The following is a 23,493-nucleotide window of genomic DNA, read 5'->3' on the forward strand; positions in this document are numbered from 1 at the left end:
CAATTATAACTTGTATTTTAGAAAAATAATTTAGTAAAGTATTCACAGTTAAATTTGTAAATTATATATTTTTTTCATTTATATATTGAAGATAATTAAATGAATGACAACAAAATGAAAATTTATTGTAAAATAAGTTAAGTTGAGTGGCCTTTTATAAGGTCAAATTGTTAAAGTCAGAATAAAATTAAAAGTTAACAAAATAAATTTTATGATTTGCATTTGTATTTCGATAAAACATATACAACAAATAATATAAAAACAATTAAAAAAAATTCAAATTTTTAACGGTTTATATGACCAATAAATCATAGTTATAATTATATGAATTTCAACATGTGTCGATAGAAGTGAAAATATTTAGTCAATTAATATTAAAATTCTACTTTAATTTAAAAAATATTTTGCTATAGAAATTATATTAATGAAATTTATGCAATGATTAGTGTTATAATTAACATGTTTATTGTTTAATTAAATGATTTTGACACATTTAAATTATATAGCATTACATGCATGTTGCATATATGGCTCACATCTTCTATTCACAAACATAAGACATAAACTCTTGTTTTGTGAGTTAATGAAGATGCATAGAAATATGTCATCCGTTGGTCAATCAGAATCGTTTACATTAAGGAGCACTGCATTTATTGTTTTGCACCCAAGTTTGATGAAATTTTGTTTTTATTTACCCATCCATCCAGTTAATCAAAAATCGAAGCATCGTATGGCCATAAACACTTCGTGTTGGATCGAAGCTCATACATAATAAAACGTTCAATCTTTTATGTTGGTTATGGTCAATGCTCTCCCTTGATTATTTTAAAACAGATTTGGAATGATTTCACCGTAGATCGATCGTTGATTTCCTGCATGAAAATGAACGGTCCAGAAATATTTTTTAAATTTGAAGGTGCATATAATGATGAAAGTCTATAAAAAATGTCATGTATAAGTATTATTTGATCATATAAGTTGTAAAAAAAATAAAAAAAAAATTTTGAATTTTTTTTATATGTACTGCTGTACATACATTAGCTGATTAGTATATATCAAAATTCTTTGCCGTCTGATATGTGAAGAATGGTCTTGATTTATTTATCTTGAATAACTGTGAGTAAAGAGGATCAATACTCTAAGGTTACATAATACTGCTGTTTATATCCGGCGGTAGATAATGCATAGGATCCTTTGATTGGTGCGTAAAGATGATCCCATCATCCGATCTAAACACAAATATTATGTTACCTCAGGGTAGATGAATTTCATATTTACATCTAACTTTTCATTTCTCCCTTCTCGCTGTACGCAGCCGCCAAACTTTTCATTTTAGATCTAGGGTTTTTCATCTTCCCTCCCAGGAGAGTTTCACCTTCCCCAAATTTTTTCAACTTCCCTCCTATTTTTTCGTGTTTCACCTTATTTTTTCTGCTTAAATGGAAAATTTACTTCCCTTCTATTTTTTTCATTTCTCGCGCTCTCTTCAGCGGCTCTCTCTTAAAAGAAACCCCTAAATCTATAATGGCAGGAAGAGGAAACACGAGAGAGCAAGGCGGGGCTACAATTCCCCGTAGGTCTGATTACTAAAGCAAGGTGGTGAGAAGCGCAGAGATGCTGGTGGAGACGACCATGGCGGGGCGCGATGCCTTTCACGCTGCCGCTAATGCTTTTCGTGTGCGTGACCTCGCGCTCATTCTCGGAGGTCAATTGTTGCTATTTCTCTTTGATTTTACTTTGCTCTAGATGTAAATTCAACTCTATTTTGGAACTGAGATCTATTTTGGGCAATTTTTTTTGACATAATTGGAATTGATGTTTGTATTTTTTTTCATAATTCTAGAGATTTAGCACCATTTTTCAAGCACTGGGTAGTTTATTAATTTTGGGCTTAAGTTTTGCCATATTTGTTTCAATTTAATACCATTTAAGGCACGAATTTATGCAAGTAACAATCAATACTTTATCATGTTCGGTAGTAATTTCTGACCAATGTTCCAATGTTTGCTCCGACCCCCCTGCAATTTTGAGATATTTATTATCGATAGCTTAGTGAGGACAATGATGGTATTGGAACTGTTACCAAGCAACAATTGTTAGCTTAGTGAGGACAGTGAAGGTATTGATAGCAACCAATCTAGACACTGGGTTAATTTTGGCTGCGTTACATTAGAATATACTTTGTTCCTTTATAGTCTCTCTTGTGGTTTCTTAATATACCAGTATTCAAAATAGTCATCTTTTTTTACAATAGAGAAATGGAGGTGAAAGAAGAAACATCATCTAAACATACTTTTTTTCAATTTTTATTATTCTTTCTCAATTATTATTTTTCTTTCCTTCTTTTACAGTGCAATTAAATGTGGTTTGATTTTATTACAGTGCACTTTGCCATCTCCACTTAGTCAAAGCAGAGACTGCACGAGCTTTTATTTCTATAGAGTTCAGACTAGTTGAAGCATTTGGGTACTAATAAGACCTTTCATAGTTGAGGGACATTTTTTTATTCAATCAGACCTTTCATAGTTGATTAGCTTAATTTCATGTACTTTATTTTATTCATTTCAGGATTTAGCTGCGAATAGAGCCAAACTAGTTTTGACACAACTCTTGTTGGCCAGTAATGGTGGTGCTGTCAGTCTTATTTGGGCTACTATTGCTAAGATAAGTTGCCTTTTCGAATAATTATATTTTTATCATATTTTCTTGGAAATAGACATTGTAGAACAATTCTAAGCTGAGTTTACATTCTTCTCTTGTACATATTATATTATATTAAATTTTGCCCCTGATCTCTTCTATTGCATTTGGTTATGCTGTTTATAGGCCTTATCCCAAAATTTAACAAACATCTGTGATTACAAAATTGGCAAAAAAAGATAAAAAAAGTAGTGCATCGGATCTTGTGGTACAGTAAACAATTAATATAGGCCAAACTGCAAAAAGACCTCTTTCTTTGTGTCCCTACATCTGCCACTAACTCTATAGGGTGATGCGGTTGGATATTGCCTTGCCATTGTAAAGAGCAGTAGTCTCAGTATAATTGGGGGTAAGTTCAATTTCCTATATTCTTTTTTTTTTTTTATCTTTGACTGATTATGGTTAAAGTTAAATGATAATAGGCCCTTACAGTAATTATGTGCTATATTTCTATCCTGTAAAGCAATAAATTGCTGGTTTTGCTCAGTCAGAAAATGAGGTGTGGTCAATTCATGCCCTTATTTGAACAATTGCTTGTACAAAGTTAGATAAATATTAGATCAATTATGTATGTGAAACACAAATCATCCAATAAAAGTAAGCACCAACCATCGAAACAAGAGTAAGCAAGCACCTTTGTTATTTACAAGAAATCTGTTGAGGTTAGTAAATTTAATAGAAGTTTTCAGATGTAATGGTTGTTAAAATTCATATTTGTTATGTTCAAAGTTTCAGATGAAAACTGAAGTGAAGTACAAGAGCAATAAAGTGCTTTTGTTGCTGTGAATTCGACTGTGGAAATTAACTCAACATCAATGCATGAAAATATGAAAATATAGAAGTTACAAGTACTTGCAGTATAATACTGTTGTTTTACTTCTTTTTAAATTTTGGTTCAATGTAAGATGACTATACTATGTTGGTCAATGATTATTAGTTGCTTTATATTTATGTTTCTATGTATTTTATGTGAATGTTGATGAATGAGAAACTGGGAATTGTAAAAAATTACTGGGCTGGTACCAGATTGGTACAGAGAGGGAGGATTGTAGAATTGGAGCATGCTAATTTCCAGCTATTTTCTGTTATTATATACGTTGGTATGTCCATGCAAATAGTATGAACTGTATTCAAAACGTGTCAATAATCACCCATGCAACAAGCCAATAATCTTCCTATGCTCATAGTCAGGTGGGACCCATATTCTCTTGCCTTGCATATGGTCAGGTGGGACCCACGGGTATTAGCCTTGCATATAGTTCAGTAGGACCCACGATTGTTAACCTTGCATATAGTCAGGTGGGACCCATGCTGCCTCCCCTTGATAAATACTAAAAACGGGGTCAACTCTGAAAGTAGTTGCATGCGCCCTTGTTGCAAGGGTATAGGCTTGCAACAAGTCTATTGCAAGGGAGTCCTTGCAACTACTTAGCAGTTGTGAGGGAAGTTGTTACAAGGGCATAGTTGCAAGGGTAAACGCATGCAACAAGTGTTTTCGGACTTGTTGCAAGGGTATCGCCTTGCAACAAGCTATTTTTCAGGGCATGCAATAAGTTAGGATTCTAGTAGTGTATAAAATAGAAAAATGAATATAAAATAACTTTACTGTTGGTCAACAATAGGATCCTTGCCTATGAATTCCGGAAATAAATCTGCTGTGATTCTAAAGAGATCGCAGGACCCTGCGATTCCAAATCTAACCTTTAACTTTTTGAAATGCACAAATTTCAATAATACTTATTTTTTATGCACAAATCTCTAAACAGATAAATGGATAGATATGGAATAACAGAATCCTGCGATCCCTTTAGAATCACAACAGATTTATTTCCATGAATTCCACATACCTAGATACCCACATCAATTAATTAACCGGAATCTTAAAGAGACCTAGTGTATTTAAAGCATATCCATATATTATCTCAACTCTCAACTGAAAACAATGATTTGGTTAATTATTAATTGCTCCACAGAGAAAATAATTATTTGACTTGAATAATTTAGGTACGATCTGCAGCCTATAGATGGGACCGCAATCATGATTAGGTATCATGTCTATATATAATAATTACGTTCCTTAAAAAATATATATTTTTTAATTTGGTAATTATGAATTCAGTTTTCTTCCAATTCTTACTTTTTTATAAAATAAAACCGCTAATGATTGACAGGGACAGATTCAAACTGAAATTGCTCAGAGATTTTACATTAATGATGTACCTGGCCCTGGCAAGTGATATTGACTTAGCTGGATAAAGAGATGATATTTAAAAGGTTATATATATTACTATCTAAACTTAGACAACCATAGCAAAAATCATGAGAAAATATCATAATATAAGAATAATTTATATATGATAAACAGTAAATTAGGTGTACTATGTATTAAATTTGTTGAGCTATATTTCTATGACGAAAAGGACCATGAAACCAACTATTTCTTCTTGCTCTAGATTTAAAATTTGTTATATATCCTAGTCAGCAATATTGACTTGGATTGATCAGTCGTTTCATCAAATGTAAATTGTTCATCCAAACACATTCATTTTGGTCAATTATTTAAAACAAATGGTGACACCATACCATAAAATTATAGCATAATCACATCAAATTGCAAATAAATGTGTGCCATAATAAGAAAAAAAAACCCCAAATGACCTGAAATTGAATTGATAGATCATACAAGTTGAAAACAATATAGTTGCACCTGTAGCTCATACAAATGTAAATGCAGAGAGGTTAAATCAAACCTATAAACAAGACAGGATACACACATTAATAAACTGGATATCTGTGAATGCAGCCATTCCACGGGTTGTCAGAATCTATGGGGGAATCCTTGAGGGCCCGCAAGACGATGCTACACGCCTTGAACCCGGTACCAAAGGCCAGCATCCAGACGCAGTCCCCTTTCCTGACACGCTGCTTTCCTTCAAGGTAGGCCAGCTCATAGAATACCAGGCTACTCGAAGTATTCCCGAACCGGTGCAGCGTCATGCGTGCCGGCTCCATCACATTGTGCTCCAACTTCAGGTTCTTTGCCATTGCGTCAATCACGGCCTTCCCGCCTGCGTGGATTAATATGTGATCAAAGGCCTTCGTGAAGTCTGGGACATGCGATGCGATCGCCTTTTTGTTACCTGTCATGTAGAACCATCCCGCTTTGAGTACGTACCTAGCCTGGTGTTATTAAGCCAGAATAAGAAAAAATATCAAAATTATTTTTAATACTTATTCAGATTTAAATTTTGCCGATTTTCTACAGCCACATCACCAATATGAAATCATTTCATGTGCAATAGGGAAAGCAAAGTGTATATGATGAGTAATTTTGACTGTTTCTGAATTCTGAGTTTCTGACCCCCTCGAAATTTATCAATATGAGCAATGAATTGGCTAAAGAAAACATACAATTTCATAGATAGGAAGAACTTTGGGTGCAAGTTTGCTAACGTGACGTTTGATCCCAACAGCCGCAACACGAATAAGGTCTTTGCTGAGGGCAACGCCGAGATTACCATCTGCATCCTCCATCTGGTAACCGGCCTTATATGCAGAATCATCAGTACCATGGTGGGTCCGTAGTGTCCGGAGAATTTCCATCTTGGCTGAGTCCCGTTTCACGGGGTCACTAGTGAGAAGGACAGCTGCCGAGCCAACACGAAAAATGCAGTTTGGCACAAGCATGTTTCGATCATTGCCAGAGTACCAGTTGATGCCATTGCTCTCAGTCACCGCCACAAGGGCGTATCTGCAAATATTGATTAATTTTTAACTGACATAAATTGATTGCTTTAGTTAAAATGACAGTAACGAAATATAGCCAATTTGATTTATTAGCTATGTTAGTTCTTTCTTTACCCCGGTTTTTGGCATAGAAGGCGGTAAGCGAGATCTATGCATGTCGCGCCCCCACTACAGCCCATTCCAGACAGATTATAGGTCTTGACTGACTCGGAAAATAGGAACCGCTTGACGAGCATAGATGCAAGTGAGGGAGAAGGTGAAAACATGCTACAAGCCACAATGAGATGTGATATTTTCCGAGGTGACACGTCAGACTTGGACAGGAGGGAGGAAACAGCAGCGAAAAGGCCTTCCTCGGCCTCTTGAATGGCGAAGGGATGCTTCGAAGGAAGACAATGCGGTGTTTGAAAGATGTAAGGCGGAGTTGTTGTCTCTGTGCTGAGGCCTGACTTACGGAGGATGGAACTCATGAAAGCTACACTCTTAGGATTGAAACAGCGGGATCTCAAGCATATGTACTCAAAACCATCAAGTGTGCAACGACAGTTGGGATCAGGAAGGTGACAACTGTAATCAAGAAGCATGATTGGGAGGCGGCGGCGGCGCCATAAGCACCAAATGATGGAGATGGTGGCTATAGCAAGTAGTAGTAATGTGATGGAAAGATTGTGAAATTGGACAAGTTTTTGAAGAGTAGTCATCATGGATAAAATTCTCTTATTTAATTAATTAGTTGTATATACCAGAGGCTTGATTTCCTATTTCTATTATTGTATATGACAGAGAAAAATTATATATATATAACAAATATGGCATCCGATCGATATGAGAGCTTAACTTCCAATTAATTTGGCAAGTACTAATAATTATTTTGTGACATACATATATATATATTCGAATGCATTATTAACTGCATGTGATACCGCACAGGATGTGACTAGCTTTCAGCCAAGCCAAATTTTGCATGAGCATGTCTTAGATACATGATGTACCTTAAAACAAACAATTTAGAACTCATTCTATGTGCTACAGTACCTCACTGTTCTCCGTAGTGATATGATCCTCTTCCTCCAGAAATTTTTGGAAATTTTTTATTATTTCTTTATAGGTAGGAAATCACTCTTTTTGGATATTTCAAAATTAAAGGAGTGATTTTGTACCTATCTAAAAAAAACAGTTAAATGTTTCTAAAATATATAAAATCTGATCTCCAAATATATTTTTAATATAAATATATTGAGCATTTCAGATTAACAGTTTGAACTTTAAAAATAGAGATATATAATATGAAACATGAAAGAAATGAAACATTTGAACGCTCCTATAAATATATATGGATAAATGAAAATATACATCATTTTATATTCAGTGATTGATATAGTTGCACATATTTTATTTATATGGTTGATCCTGTAGATAAATTGCGGTTGCATATGTAAGAATACATGTAGTACCTAGAGTCACAATCATCAATTAATCTATGTAGAGCAATATTGGTGCAATGTAGGTCAATTAATAGTTGAGACAAATTTGTACATATTAATCAATGGCACCGTACGTATAACAAAATAATTGAAGGTATCTGATAAGCTGTGTCAATCAGATTCGGTGTTAACCAAATGAATAAGAAATGGGGTTCCATATATTGGCTGCAGATCGTACCTTAAGTCATAATCATTCTCTGTGTATAGCAATTGTGCATCTCTGGTAAGCTGTCAAATCAGTTTCGGTGACACTTCGTTTTTTTTTACAAAAAATGTTAAAATCCAATTTTTTTTTTTTTTTTTTTTTTTTTTTTTTACAAAAAATGTTAAAATCCAATTCTATGTCGAAGATTTTTACCCAACCTTACAAATGTTAGGTGCATGGATACTTCGGGCAGCATTCAAATCGTTTAATTAATCCATGTAAAAATTTTAAACTTCGTTTAGTTTTGATAATTTAAGATAAATTGACCGAATACTATTTGAAATTACCGAAAGTTAGTAAATGTAAAGTTTTATAATATAATTAGTTAATTAGTGCTAGTAAATGTGAATTATGAAAAATATAATTAGTTGATATTTTGTTAGAAAGTTTTTAATGATTTTTAGATAGATACAAAATAATTGTTTTTAGATGGTTCATAATCTTCTGAAAAATAATGAATTTGTATCTATCTAAATAAATAGTTATTATTATTTATTTATATCAGTAAAATAACTATTTATTGTATTATTATTATTTATTAATTATACTTAAATTATTTATTTCTATTATCAAATCTACATTTTTGTAATACTAATTTATGCACTATTAAAATAATACTGTTTTTCTAGTATTCTATTTTTATGGTAATATACGTATTACGGATTGACTCAAAATAACAACTATCCAAAAAACACAAATCACATGTATATTTCTAAAAAAAAAAGAAAGAAATCAATATTTTTCATTTAAGCAATGTTATGGTGCATCATATTTTAACGGAAAATAAAAGAGTAATTAACTTTGACCATCTATATTTAAATAAAATATTAATAGGGAAATTTTATATTGTATTTTAAGACTACTTTTTAATATTTTAATTTTATTTTGAAAATCTTAATTATAACGTCACATATTAGTATAATCTTCAGATTAAATTAGTAACATCCATTTATCCAACAAACTCTCACACTTTAACTTATCTTCTCTTTATCATTTTTTTTTCCATTTTTATTAATTGTGTTGGAATTTATTGCCAAGCGACCCCTTATTTATTATCTATTAATTATTAACAAATTATTTTTAAATGCAGTTAATTATGTGTGTAACTGAACTAGTAATGAAATTTTAACTTGTTGCTAGATTTTATTTCATTATATATTACTCCTAAATTATAACAACGACTTGGATCAAACTTCTGTTCCATCAAAGACCTTGACTCATGAGTTCAATAGTATTTTGACTATTGTCATTTGTCCTATGCGCTCGAATTTCCTTGTTGAATTGATAGCGCACTTGGACTTTCAGGAATTCGTATCTTCTCAGATATCTCAAACTTTGCGTGACTTTATGGAAGATCCTAACCGTTTAAATACGTTCTGCACGAATCTCAAAGCACACATAATACTGACCCCCGAATAGGCACCGGACACGTCGGTCACACAAAAGTTGAGATATCTCAGAGGATACGCACAAGACTTTGAGAGCTCAATGAGTCTACGAATAGGCGTGATGAAGAGGACTTGAGGTCAATGGCAGGGAGTAGGCCGTCCAATTTGATTCCTACTGGATTTTTAATAACAAAATATTATGAACATATTACATGCTCTTCATAAGAAATAATTAATTGGTCCCGATTTTTTTATTGTTGGTATTGCAAAAAAAAAATATATCAGGGTTTGGGTGAAATCTTGTATTATAGGAAGAAGCGTTTTTAAAGATCATTATTTATCCCAACTCAGAATTAATATTTTATTTCAAATTTTTTAAGTAAAAAAAATGAAATAAAACATTGATTTTGAGAAGATGTTATTGACAACATTTCACTCTATGAGAAATGATGTCAAATGATATATAATAACGCTTTCATGAAATAAAACATCAAATTATATACAAACTAGCAATTTATATATGCTTAAGTTGAATAAATAAAATATCAATTTGAAAGAAATGAAACGTGATTTTTTTTTTTTATGAAATAAAACACCGAGGAAGTGTTTCTCTCAAACATTGTTTCAATGAACTGAAACAACAATTTTCGGACTAAGTATAAAATCCTTGCTCAGAAATCGTTTCTCAAGTCCAAATTGATTCTGCATTTTAAATTTATTGAACCGTTTTTATTGATTCCGCAAGTTTAAACTGTGGAACTAATTAAGTTTAAAACTACCCCAAAACAAGGCTAGCTGGCTAGCGCCGTAAAGTATGAAAAAGTCACTGCACGAACCACAATTATTTATTTTTTCTCCTTGGGACCCACTACTGAATAGTGCTTGCTACAGAATATCTAAATAAAACAATTTAATTTCTTTCTTCGTGGGGCCCACTGCAGCATATCTATAATAGAAAATATATTTAGTTTAGTTCTGCAGTTTAAACTTTAAACTTGTGAACCTGCATTGACCGGTGAATCAGAATTTTAAACATTTTACAACTCTAGATTTTTTTACTTAAATTTTACTTTTTCTTACTTCCTTACTTTAATTTTTGTTTTAGCTCAAGTGTTTTGAGCAACTTGTGTTTTTTTTTTCTTTAAAATTGCAACGACAAAAGTTTTGTAACTTCAATATCAATCAAATATGAGCTAAATCCCTATTTTTCCTCAAAAAAAAAAAAAACTTGTGAAACTGAATTTTTTTTTAAAGAGTAGTTAAATGATATTTTTTTTAAAGATGGTAAAAATAAAATTTTCAGCTAATCTAACTTCGAAACTGAATTAAAAAATGTCTTGTATATTTATTAGATGCTTAAGAGTCAGTATTAACCAATGGTTTAAATAGCGTTTATCGCGAAATAGCGTACGGTTTAAAAAAATCGCGCTATGCTCAAATAGCGGCGCTATAGCGCGGAATAGCGCGCTATAGCGGCGCTATTTGGGCATAGCGCCATAGCTTTTTTGGTCGGAAAACGCTATAGCGCGCTATTTAAAACACTGGTATTAACAAATATCTCCATTAATTAGCTTAATTAATTGATTTTCATTCAACAAAAGGATCCTATTGCACCAAAGCTCCCAAAATTTACTACTATTTTATATGCAAGGACTTCAAAACCACAAGTCTTTCTCCTTCTCCTTTCTTTTCATTCATCACATCAATCTTTCTTTATTGTCCCTCATATTATTATTATTATTATGTCTTCCATAGTTTCTCTGGTCCCTGTTTTTGCCAACTCCATAATAATTTTTTTTGTTTTTTAAATATAAGCAAACGATGGGTCTAGTTGCAAGATATTCATATAGCTCACAGTATAAAATGCTGAAGTGAGAAAGGAGACCTTCTCATCATGCATTATGTCCAATGTTTAATTAGACCTGTTATTGAATAGGTAAACGGGGTTGGCAAAAGAGCATACCAACTAGTTTTGCGAACACTACAAGAAATAGGCATTTGTTATATAATTATAAGAAAATACAGGGTCTAGATGAATATATATAAATAAATTCACATAGCTCACACTATAAAAGGAGACCCTGGTAGAGGTTTTGCAGAGCAAAATGAAGAGTAAATTTAAAGCCAACTCACACTTTTGTACCATCTTTCTTCTTCTTTTTTTATTTCTCAGCAGAATGGTGGCACATTCCGGTCTTATCGTCAATGCAACAGAAGGGCGTGCACGTAAACTTGTAAGATCGATCGCGTGGCGTAGTAATGCTTCTGCCTTTGTTATTATTTTCTTTTTTATGTTGGTATACACTTATATAAGGCACAATTAGCAAACATATGAATAAAAAGACCGGGTTAGGTTTGGCAGTTCAATTTTCTTCTTTGTGTTTTCAGAGTGCAAGGATGTAGCTAGTGTATAAATAGACTTGGGAATTCAAAATCCATTCAGGTTCACTGCATGGAAAGCAATTTACATAGTTTCACTAATTCTATTAATGAACATGCCTTTATTTTGGTCACTATTTTTCTTGTTTATGTAACATTATTTTAATTAATTTCGTTACTATTTTGTCTTGTAACTGTGTATTTTGAAACCTCTAATTTACAATAGTGAAGTACTCTGTAGGCATTTGACCTTCCATCCTTTACAAAATAACTAATTGTTCTTTAACTTTTGCACAAAAGACTCAGGGGACCAACATTCCTTGTTCTCGAATACAGCCTCCAGGAGGAGGGAAACGCTGCAATGAGTCCGCCTGTCCTATTTGTGTATGAGGTGTTGCACTTGCAGCCATGCTTGTAAGATATTATCATTACCTTCTATAAATTCCAATTCAGCTATTACTTATGTGCTTCTTAATATATACTCCGTTTTTTTAAAAACAAAAAAAAAAAAATAGGATGAAGATCTCAACGGCAGAAACAAAATTACGATTGTTGAAGTGATAATAAATCCCGAGATTATTTACAGATCAAGCTATATTTAGTTGCAAGTTAAGACTATCTACTTATTCGATCTGCTTTGTTGTATCCATCACACAGTACGTGTTGTTTGTCTTTGACAATTACTATAGTAATTTAGATAATTGTTGTATTTGTCAATATATCTGGCCTTTTGTTTCTTATATATATCTTCAACTGAGAGTATTATCTATGGAGTACTGAGAAAGAAAGACTTAATAGAGAAATAGAATGGAATTGTGTTTTCAACATCACCATTATAATTAATATATATTTCATCCATTTGTGCTATTGAGTCATTGCAACGTATTGAATGTTGCAATTATTTTAAAACATTAATTTTATCATCACATATGATAATTAATAAAATGAATAAATTGCCCTTCAAATCTCATCTCCTTAATTTTTCTGACATTTGTTTTAAAATATGTTTAACAACTCAATAAGGCAAATTAAACACAACGATGATCAAATATATCATATACAATTATTTTGAATTATTAGAAGCCATGTTAGCTAAATATCCACAATTCTTAAGCAAATATATATTGAGGTATGATTGGATCTAAATTCACTAAGTTTCAATTTAAAGATCTTATTGCTTCTATAGTTGGGACTTTAATAGTACACACGCATGCTTTAATGAATAAATTCAAAAATTAATTAAATTAAAGCTGGAATCCCGCGTGCAATATTGATGCATACATTTTTAGGTATTGAACCCTTGTATCATGCCAGCAGTGTTTTAAAATGCGATTTTGTTCATGCATGCGGAAGACTACTGCATACCTCATATGCGATATGCGGATTTTAAAATAAAAATTCACATATATATATATATATATAGAGAGAGAGAGAGAGAGAGAAAGAGATGGGCTATGGTGCATTGCAATGCATGAACCCCCTTATGCATTGCACTATAATCACGGATTTAAAGTCCAAACGACCGATCTGAACCGTTAGATGTGTAATCCATATTGAAATGTGCTTGGAGACCAAATTTTACATTTTTTGGAATTTTTTTACTATTTATTAAGTATTTTTGAAAATTGCTGTTTTGCTGTGAACAGTAAAAAAACAGTAAAATTTTATGGACCATCAGATCAGCGGCTTTCAAAATTTCTTAATAAATAGTAAAAAAATTCCAAAAAATGTAAAATTTGGTCCCCAAGCACATATTAATATGAAGAACAAGATGAACGGTTCGGATCGGTCGTTTGAACTTTAAATCCATAATTTTAGTGCAATGCATAAGAGGGTTCATGCATTGCAATGCACCATAGCCCATCTCTCTCTCTCTCTCTCTCTCTCTCTCTATATATATATATATATATATATATATATAATTTATTTTCACATAATAACATAACCAACAATAATTTTTTGATTTTTTTTAATATAAATTTTAATTAAAATACAATCAAATTATCAAAACCGCATGAGAAGACTGCATGACCTCATATTTAGACCGCATGGCCACATTTTTAATCCGCATGACCGCATATTCAGACCGCATATGCGGCCGCATGAAAAAACCGTATGGAAAAACCGCATGGGCATTCTGAGCACGGCTGCCGACCGCATACGCACATGCGGCCGCATATGCGCCCCATGCGGCCGCATTTTAAAAGACTGGATGCCAGTGTCAAAACCAGTAGGGGTGTCAATGGGTACGATATGGATAGGGTGAAACCATTTTCATACTCATATCCACTAAGAATTGATCTTACCCATACCCTACCCATACCCGTTAAGAATTTTTCTTACCCTACCCTACCCATACCCGTTAAAATTAGCGGGTAACGAAACGGTAGTGGCGAATAACGAATAATACAAATATAATAGTTTTATTATTTTTACAAATAAATCATCAAAACTTATCATGTCGTACATATGCAATCACAATTAGTAATATAAAATAAAAATATAAATATGCAAATAATTCTAAATAATAGTTTTTTATTAAGCAAAAAAAATAAAATCACAAACATCTCTTCTAGCAAATCAATTCTTTAACTATATAATAAATTAACATTCAAATAAAAAAGTAAAATATTTAGCATAATATATTTTTCTTATGAAATTATTTATTTTATATAATTACCCGTTACCCAACAGATACGAAATAACATTTACCTGTATCCATACCCGTTTATCTAACGAAAAAAAATCCTTACCCATACCCAATAAGTTAACGAAAAAAAAATCTTACCCATACTTGTCTTATCGAATACGATACGGGGAGGGTAAACGGGTGTCATTGACACCCCTAAAAACCAGTTTTGGTACACTACTTTGACTGGTTCACCGCTTCCAGTCGACATCACCTTGACCATATTGTTGCCATGGCTTATTACCTGGAAAAGAGAAATATACCAACTAATTCAGTTAAATTACAGACTCCAAATGAATCCCATCGATCTGCAACGGATATTTAATGTTCTCTGAGGCATGCCTTGTATCGAGCACCTAGAGACTAGAGTGAGAATGGCTTCGACTGGCCCATGACGGTGGAGATGCGGAGGGTCCACTGTCATTGTCAGTAAGAACTGCGAACTTGATCAGTATCAAGATACGTGCAAACTTGATCTGCACAAATATTGAAGTTGTGTATACGCCAATGTTGATACGGATTGAACGATTTGGACTGGGAATCAGACAGCACCCGATTCCCTATATTTCCAGCTACTAGTTATTATGTGATTCTTAATACTCCATTTTTTTTTTCTGAACTTCTTTCTTTCTTTCTTTCTTTTTTATTTTTAGATAAGATGGAGATTTCTACCGCAGAAACAACATAGAGATTGTTAAAGAGACAATTTAAATTACTTGATTATTATATATGAATCAACCTAGCTATATGTAGTTGCAAGTGAAGACTATATATCTACAGATTCTGTTGCTTTCCTGTATCCGCCATCCAGTGTACCGTGTCTTAATATATAAATAAAGTAATAAGATAATACTTACTATTACTTTTTCTCAAAAAAAATACTTACTATTACTATAGTAATATATTTTGATAATTTTGTTAATTGCAAATCTGGAATTTCAGCACAAATAGAGCTTCTAGATTAATTGAATAATTAGAAGCCCCTTAGACTAAATATTTATCGGACGTTTGGTAAGCATAAATTGAGGCATAATTGGATATAAAATTTACTAGATTTCTACTTTAAAAACAAAACAACAAAACTTCAAATGCGAACGGTACCGGTTTTGGCTGAAGTGATAAGAAATGCTCTCTAAGGCATTGTATCGAGCACGTGATGTGTGAACGGCTATGGCTGGTCCTCCTTAGAGTGGGAAAAATGGCACAACGGAGCCGGCTCCGTTACAGAACAGCACGGTTACGGCATGGCACGAGTGTCGGCTACGTGTCGTGACTCGCGTATCATGTGTTGTGATTATCTTTAGAAAATTTGTCACAGCACAATATATCACACAAAAGATCTAGTCACGCGAGTCACGTTCATCTGGAGAAACAACATGCATAGAGACTGTTAACGAGATAATAATTTACTTATTATTTATAGATCAAGCTATATTTAGTTGCAAGTGAAGACTTTATATCTATATATTATGTTTTCTTCACACAGTGTAGTTTGTATTAATTATTAAATAAAGTGATTATAAGATGATACATTCACTATCATTGTATCATTGTAGTAATTTGCATATTTTAATTATTTGCCAATCTGGACTTTCAGCACTAATGGAGCTTCTACAGTTCTTATAGTTAAGTTCATGCGTTATAATATTTTTAATCCATTTGTTTTATTGAGTTATTGCATGGTCTTGAATGTTGGAATTTGATTGAAAACATTTTATCATCACAAATAATAAGGAATGAATTGACCTTCCGATGTTATCTGATTAAAATATTTCACATTTCATTTTTAAATGTACTAACTAAAAATATTTCGGCCTTCATTTGGATATTGTGCTCATAATGGATCCTGAGTAGGGATGGCAGAAAAGCCCATCGGCCCGTCCATACCTGCCCGGCTCAGCCCATTATCCGGTCGACCCTACGCTATAATGGGTCATGTAAATTGGTAACTTACCTGACCCGTTACAGGGTATGTTTCAAAAGAATACTAAATTGATAACTGCACCAGGCATCGGAGATACTAAAGAAATCAAGAGTTAAGGGCTGGTTTTTGTATGCATGGGCTGGAATCAACACCTGAGTATCAATCTGTTCAAATTTTATTCATGGGCCGGATTTTCTTTTGTTCATGGGCCGGGTTTTATTTAGCAAAAAATAATAAAAATAGAGAATTATGTTACGGCCTGTTGTGAGCACTGAGTTTTTCCAATGTTGACTCGTCCAAATATTCAACGAAAGACTGAGCTTCTGCCAATATGACTTACAAGAAGTTTGTAATATGTCCTCAATAATTCAATCGATCTGAACCATACGAACAAAATTTATAATGGCATGAATAATTTATAGCACAAATACTGAGTTATTGGCATCAACTACAATGTACAAATTTTAATGAACTTGGTCAAAGTTTATGATGGAACAAAAGTTAGGTCAAATCATTGTTAGAATTTGTAAGGACTAAAATTAGTCAAAGTCTTTACTGAAAAGAAATACAGCTACAACCAAAAATTGCTTCATTATCTGGTACCCACAAGTCTTTCTCCTTAATTTTTACCTCTCTTTTCTTGACCACAAGTCTTTCTCCTTAATTTGTCCTTTCATCATTGCAATCTTTCTTTGTGGTCCTTCATTTTAATATTATTTCTGCCTTGGCGCTTACAGAACTGGTAGTGCTTTTATTGTTTTTCAGAACATCTTATAATGTGACCTTCAATTGTTAATGGACATTTGGCTTTTTAAAAAAAATTTAATGGACATTTAGAATGAAGTGTAAAGGATAAGTGTGAAATAAAAATAAAATAGAGTCTTCTTTCTTAGTGCTTACAAATGATGTCACCTTTTATATAGAGAAATGTAAAATAAATTAATTATATATATTATTTTACTTGCAGTGAGGCCTACCATTGTTCGTAAAGTACTAATGCTCAATGATTGTAAGATTATCATTAGCTTCTATATTTCTTGTCCAGATACTACTAATGTGCTTCTTAATATATACTCCACTATGTTCTGAACTTTTTTTGTTTTTTTTTAAGATAGGATGAAGATCTCATTGGCAGAAACTACATGGAGATTTTTAAAGATATTAAGAGACAATAAATTATTTATTATTTATAGTTGAAGCAATATTTAGTTGCAACTTAATTGCAAGTGAGGACTATATCTGCAGAACCAGCTGTTTTCCTGTATCTGTCACATGACAAAGTGTTGTTTGTATTAATAAATAAAGTAAGAAGATGAAACTTTGACTATATATAATTGTAGTAATTTGGATAAGTTTTTTATTTGCAATTGGGACTTGCAGCTAGCACTAATAGAACTTCTACAATTCTTAATAATTAACTAAACGAAATTTAACCTTTAAATTAAGCTGAGCCGTTGCACCTTTGTTTCCTATATGTAAGCTCATAGTACTATCTAGGGTGTACAGAGAGAAAGAAAGATTAACCAACAAATATAATTGCATTTTCATTATCATCGAACTGTCGTTTGAAATTTGAAGTCATGATTTTTGAGAGTCATGCATTATAATACTTCATCATTTTTATTATTGAATCATTGCAAAGGTCTTGAATATATGTCGGAATTTGATTGAAAAGATTATATCATCACAAATAATAATGGACTGAATCGGCCTTCAAATGTTTCTACGGCTAACCTGGAAAAGAGCAATGTGACTAGACAGTCCAGGCTACCAAAGTTCAAACTTGAAGAATTATTTTATTTTATTTTTTTTTAGAAACAAAAAGTTCCCAATTTGAAGGAGTTAACATTGTAAAACCTCAGTGATCTAAACAGGCCGTAACACTGGGTTTGTTTGCCTAAAGAATGGGGAGGTATGGGAGTATGCAACTTGAGGTTGAGAAATATTTCCTTACTCTTACGGTGGTGGTGGAGGTTGTATACCAATTTAAATTGTCTATGGACGGAAAAAATTGTGTCTTTAAAAAAGAAACCAGGTAATCTAGTAGGGGCGGCACAGTGGGCAAAGGTGGGATCTTTTTTCTGGACCGATCTGACCAGCATATACACAATCTTTGATTGGTCATGTCAAGGAATGAACACGGCAAATCAGATTATATGGTGGGAAAACAGTGGGCACTACTCAGCCAAGTCGGTGTATTCGGTGATGGTGAGCGGTGGGAAGATAGCTTGGCCATATAATAAAACTTGGAGATATAAGATTCCTCCAACAGTTCGCATCTTCATTTATTTGTTACTGAAATGTAGATTGCTCACCCACAAGCTGATGGTAAGAAGAGGTTTCAATTGTTCCCCAAATTGTGACTCTTGCGTGTTAGGTGAGGTAGAGTCTATATTGCACCTGTTTTTTACATGTCCGAAGGCAATCCAATTGTGGGATAGGATGGAAGCCATCCTAGGAGTTCGTCTCATGACAAGAGAGGAAACGGTGAAGGATACATGGAAAAAATCGATGAGTGATGCAGCAAGGATGGGGATGGGGACAAAGCAGTGGTCGGTTTACTTCATATCGACTTGCTGGACGATTTGGAAGCAGAGGAACAAAAAGATCTTTGAAAGGAAAGAATTCCCTTTGAAGATGATTGAGGAATGTGCATTACAAGATGCAAAGTTGTGGATGCAATATTGCTAGAAGCAGTTTGATGTTTTTTTTTGTTTGTTTGTGGTTGTCATTGTAGTTTTTATTTTTCCTGTTTTTACTTTTGCATATGTAACTGACAGCCACTGTCAGCATTTTAAAAAAAAACACTGGGTAGAGATAGAATAAATACAATTCAAACAAAATGGAACTCGGGTCTTAATTTTTAGCCCATGTATACAAAAACTGGGCTTTTACTTGAGAGTCTGATCTCTCTAATACTGTCATTATTACTAGCTATGAGCGAACTGAATGCAGTATACAAGCCTGATCAACACTTTTCCAGCTCTGATTGAAAACAATGACAGTGGGCCCCCTTTCACGGCCATGGAGCGGTGATCAGCCGAAGCTATTCGCACTTCATGAGGTGTTCGATACAATGCCTTAATTAGAGAGCATTACATATCCCTGTTACACCATTTCAGATCTGATTCCTTTGAAGTCTGTAAACTTAATTATTGTCTAGTCACATTGCTCTTTTCCAGGTTAGCCGTAGAAACATTTGAAGGCCGATTCAGTCCATTATTATTTGTGATGATATAATCTTTTCAATCAAATTCCGACATATATTCAAGACCTTTGCAATGATTCAATAATAAAAATGATGAAGTATTATAATGCATGACTCTCAAAAATCATGACTTCAAATTTCAAACGACAGTTCGATGATAATGAAAATGCAATTATATTTGTTGGTTAATCTTTCTCTCTCTGTACACCCTAGATAGTACTATGAGCTTACATATAGGAAACAAAGGTGCAACGGCTCAGCTTAATTTAAAGGTTAAATTTCGTTTAGTTAATTATTAAGAATTGTAGAAGTTCTATTAGTGCTAGCTGCAAGTCCCAATTGCAAATAAAAAACTTATCCAAATTACTACAATTATATATAGTCAAAGTTTCATCTTCTTACTTTATTTATTAATACAAACAACACTTTGTCATGTGACAGATACAGGAAAACAGGTTCTGCAGATAGTCCTCACTTGCAATTAAGTTGCAACTAAATATTGCTTCAACTATAAATAATAAATAATTTATTGTCTCTTAATATCTTTAACAATCTCCATGTAGTTTCTGCCAATGAGATCTTCATCCTATCTTAAAAAAAAACAAAAAAAGTTCAGAACATAGTGGAGTATATATTAAGAAGCACATTAGTAGTATCTGGACAAGAAATATAGAAGCTAATGATAATCTTATAATCATGGCTGAGCATTGGGTACTTTACAAACAATGGTAGGCCCCCTTGCAAGTTCGTGTATATGCACTTCCCCTTCTGATAACTCTGGAAGCTGGAGGATGATCCTTTGCGCAAAAATTGAAAGTGCAATTAGTCCTTTTGTAAAGGCCGGAAGGCGAAAGGACTACCGAGTACTTAAACAAGACAAAATACAAAATCATGGCTTGTCAATTATTTGGGAACAATGCTCACCAAAATAAAATTAATGTTAAAATAACCAGGAACGTCTCGTTAGCATTCAAGCTCAGCAAAAAAAATGCAAGGCAGGTCCATTATTTATGGAAGTAATTAATAGAACTATGTAATTAAATTGCTTTCTATCCTGTGAACATGAAATTGCACCGTTTATGATAGGAAAATGGATTTTGAATTCCCAAGCCAATTTGTACACTACATTGATATAAACATGCATGTACCGTTAAAATATAAAAGAAGAAAATCATACTGCCCAACCTTACTAACTAATTTTGATTCATGAATTGGCTAATTGAGCCCAATTGTTTTCAAACCAGGAATGAAAAAATAATAATAATAATTAATAACCAAGGACTTTGAGCTTTTGTTCGGAACCATTACCGGGTGTTGTGGATCAACAGGTACATGGGAATGTACCCCCATGCTGCAAAGAAATAAACAGAGAAGAAGCAAGATAACACAATAGAGACGGTTGCTTTTACATTTCCTCCTCATTTTGCTTTCCAAAACCTCTACCATGGTCTCCTTCATCACTTCTACCGCATTTTATACTGTGAGCTATATAGTTTTTTTGCAACTAGACCCTCTATAATTGGTTTATATTTAAAAATATAGTTGTACGTCCTTTTGCGAAACCCATTTATCTGTTTTTTTTTTTCCCCCAATAAGTGTGTACCCTTTTTTGTGGAGAGAATTGTCCCTCGGAAAATTATTGGATCCAATCATCATAAACATTTAATAGTTGCAATTGAAAATAGGTCTAAGTAAAATAAAATATATATAGAGAAGTTGGCTAATATCAAATTGATTGTCCCTAAAGTCCCGTGCAACTAAGTCTTTTTTTAATTTTCAAAGCTCAAAAAATAGATTCAAACTGTTAGATGTGATTTTTACATTAAAATATGCTTAGTGGCCAAATTTTACATTTTTTTTGAATTTTTTTACTATTTATTAAGCCACTTTCCAAAAAAATAGACTCTATATTGTAAAATGTGACATCAATTGTAAACACTGAGTAGACTCTATATTGTATTTAAACATGATGCCTATTTAATTATATTTTGACAGATTTTGATGGAACAACATTTTACACTAAAATTTTATGAAATTTAATATTAAATTAATTCAAAGACCAGCAACATCCTATTTTTTATTACAATTATTTAAATTTTTTATATTATTTAAAAAACTCTCTATAAAATCAAGATTGTAGAGAAGCATTGAGAGGACCTATCTCTTTTTTTTTATTATCTATTAATTAATTAATAAATTAGTTTTAAATTCCGACAAAGACTTTGACATAACTTTAATTTGTTACATAAAGACTTTGATAAAGTTCAATGGAGTGGCGCACTTGAACTTTAATGGAAAATGACAGCGCACTTGGACTTGAGGACTTGAGGTCAACAAGTCATTCTTTTAGCTCCGGATAGGCATGATGAAGATGACTTGAGGTACTGGTAAACCATGGGTCAGATATTATCTGACTATATCAAGATTCGTATTCGAAAATTAAATATTAATATCTGATATCTGAATATCCGTGCAGATATCAATAACACTAGATTTATTTCCCAGAAAAAGAGGGTCACAGTGCACTGACTCACTGTGGTGCTTCGGTGACAGGGAGAAAAAAGATTTGTCGGTATCTTACGTGGTAATGTTCTTTAAAAATATATATATTATTCGTTCAAGAAAGCTTGAGCCTTAAGTAGGGGTGTCAATGACATCCGTTTAGCCGTTTACCCTACCCGTATCGTATTCGATAAGACGGGTATGGGTAAGGTTTTTTTTTTGTTAGTTTATTGGGTATGGGTATGGGTAAAGATTTTTTTTCGTTAGATAAACGGGTACGGGTACGGGTAAAGGTTATTTCGTACCCGTTAGGGAATTGGTAATTATATGAAATATATTATATATAAATATATCAATATTATATCCAATTTATTTATTTTTCTTCTTTTCATATTGTTGTATGCCTGTATCAACGCTAGAGACATATATATCAACTAATTCATTTCCTTGTTTTCTTCTTTATTCATCGTTATTGTCTTTTTCTCAATTCTACAAATTGAAATATTCCATGTTTCAAAGAAAATATATCCTCACCTTATTTTCTTGCAATAATGTATTGTTTGGTCTAAATAAGTAATCCATTAATGTCAGCTCAGGTGTTAGCATCTGAATTTTGCATTACATGTCAGCTTTCTCAAGGTTATACTATGAATATATATATTTAATAATTGAATGAGATAGAATGAAATGTTAGAAAAATAATGTAACAAATGACAAAATTGACCATATGCTGTCCGAACCATTATATTGGTATTTTCGTTATTCGCCCACTACCGTTTCGTTACCCGTTAATCATAACGGGTATGGGTAGGGTAGGGTAAGACAAATTCTTAACGGATATGGGTTGGGTATGGGTAAGGTCAATTCTTAGTGGGTATGGGTATGAAAATGGTTCCACCCTCCCCGTATCGTACCCATTGACACCCCTAGCCTTAAGCTTGCAAAAATGGTTGACCAAGACGTGATATATACAGGTCACGTCGTTATAAACTTATAATACGACAAAAATTAAAATAATTAATGTTGTAAATTTCAAATATTGTAAATAGATCTCTTCTCTTTATATATAAGCATGCATATAGAGGGTCTAGCTAGTTGCAAATTAATGAAAAGATCACATAGCTGACAATATAAAATACTGTAGGAACTAGGAAGTGAGAAAGGAGACCGGCCTGGTACAAGTTTTGGAGAGCAAAATGAGAAGTAGATGTAAAGCCAACCCTCAGTCTTGTGCCATCCTTCTTGTTCTCTGTTTAGTTCTCAGCGG

The 23,493-nt window shown here is 32.9% G+C and overlaps 2 protein-coding genes and 2 long non-coding RNA genes across 4 annotated transcripts; 3 read left to right on the top strand and 1 right to left on the bottom strand.

Annotated features, from left to right (window-relative positions):
* Positions 1 to 2,986: 2,986 nt before the first annotated feature.
* LOC144561002 (uncharacterized) lies at positions 2,987 to 3,645 on the top strand. The gene is made up of 2 exons (XR_013513544.1): positions 2,987 to 3,049; positions 3,436 to 3,645. It is a non-coding gene; the product is annotated as an uncharacterized LOC144561002 (long non-coding RNA).
* A 1,715-nt stretch (positions 3,646 to 5,360) lies between these two features.
* Positions 5,361 to 7,209, bottom strand: LOC144560762 (3-ketoacyl-CoA synthase 13-like). Its single transcript, XM_078310011.1, has 3 exons — positions 6,562 to 7,209; positions 6,112 to 6,451; positions 5,361 to 5,880 (listed from the first exon to the last, which is right to left on the bottom strand). Exons 1-3 carry the CDS (start codon positions 7,149 to 7,151, stop codon positions 5,476 to 5,478), a joined length of 1,335 nt encoding a protein of 444 aa, XP_078166137.1. The 5' UTR covers positions 7,152 to 7,209; the 3' UTR covers positions 5,361 to 5,475.
* Positions 7,210 to 12,261: 5,052 nt separating this feature from the next.
* Positions 12,262 to 12,577, top strand: LOC144560144 (uncharacterized). The gene is made up of 2 exons (XR_013513342.1): positions 12,262 to 12,317; positions 12,419 to 12,577. It is a non-coding gene; the product is annotated as an uncharacterized LOC144560144 (long non-coding RNA).
* Positions 12,578 to 18,420: 5,843 nt separating this feature from the next.
* LOC144560243 (uncharacterized) lies at positions 18,421 to 19,207 on the top strand. Its single transcript, XM_078309407.1, has 2 exons — positions 18,421 to 18,551; positions 18,823 to 19,207. Exons 1-2 carry the CDS (start codon positions 18,421 to 18,423, stop codon positions 19,205 to 19,207), a joined length of 516 nt encoding a protein of 171 aa, XP_078165533.1.
* The last annotated feature ends 4,286 nt before the right edge of the window (positions 19,208 to 23,493 follow it).

The sequence above is a fragment of the Carex rostrata genome, chromosome 10, assembly GCF_964058835.1.
Source record: "Carex rostrata chromosome 10, lpCarRost1.2, whole genome shotgun sequence".
Classification (NCBI taxonomy): Eukaryota; Viridiplantae; Streptophyta; class Magnoliopsida; order Poales; family Cyperaceae; genus Carex; species Carex rostrata.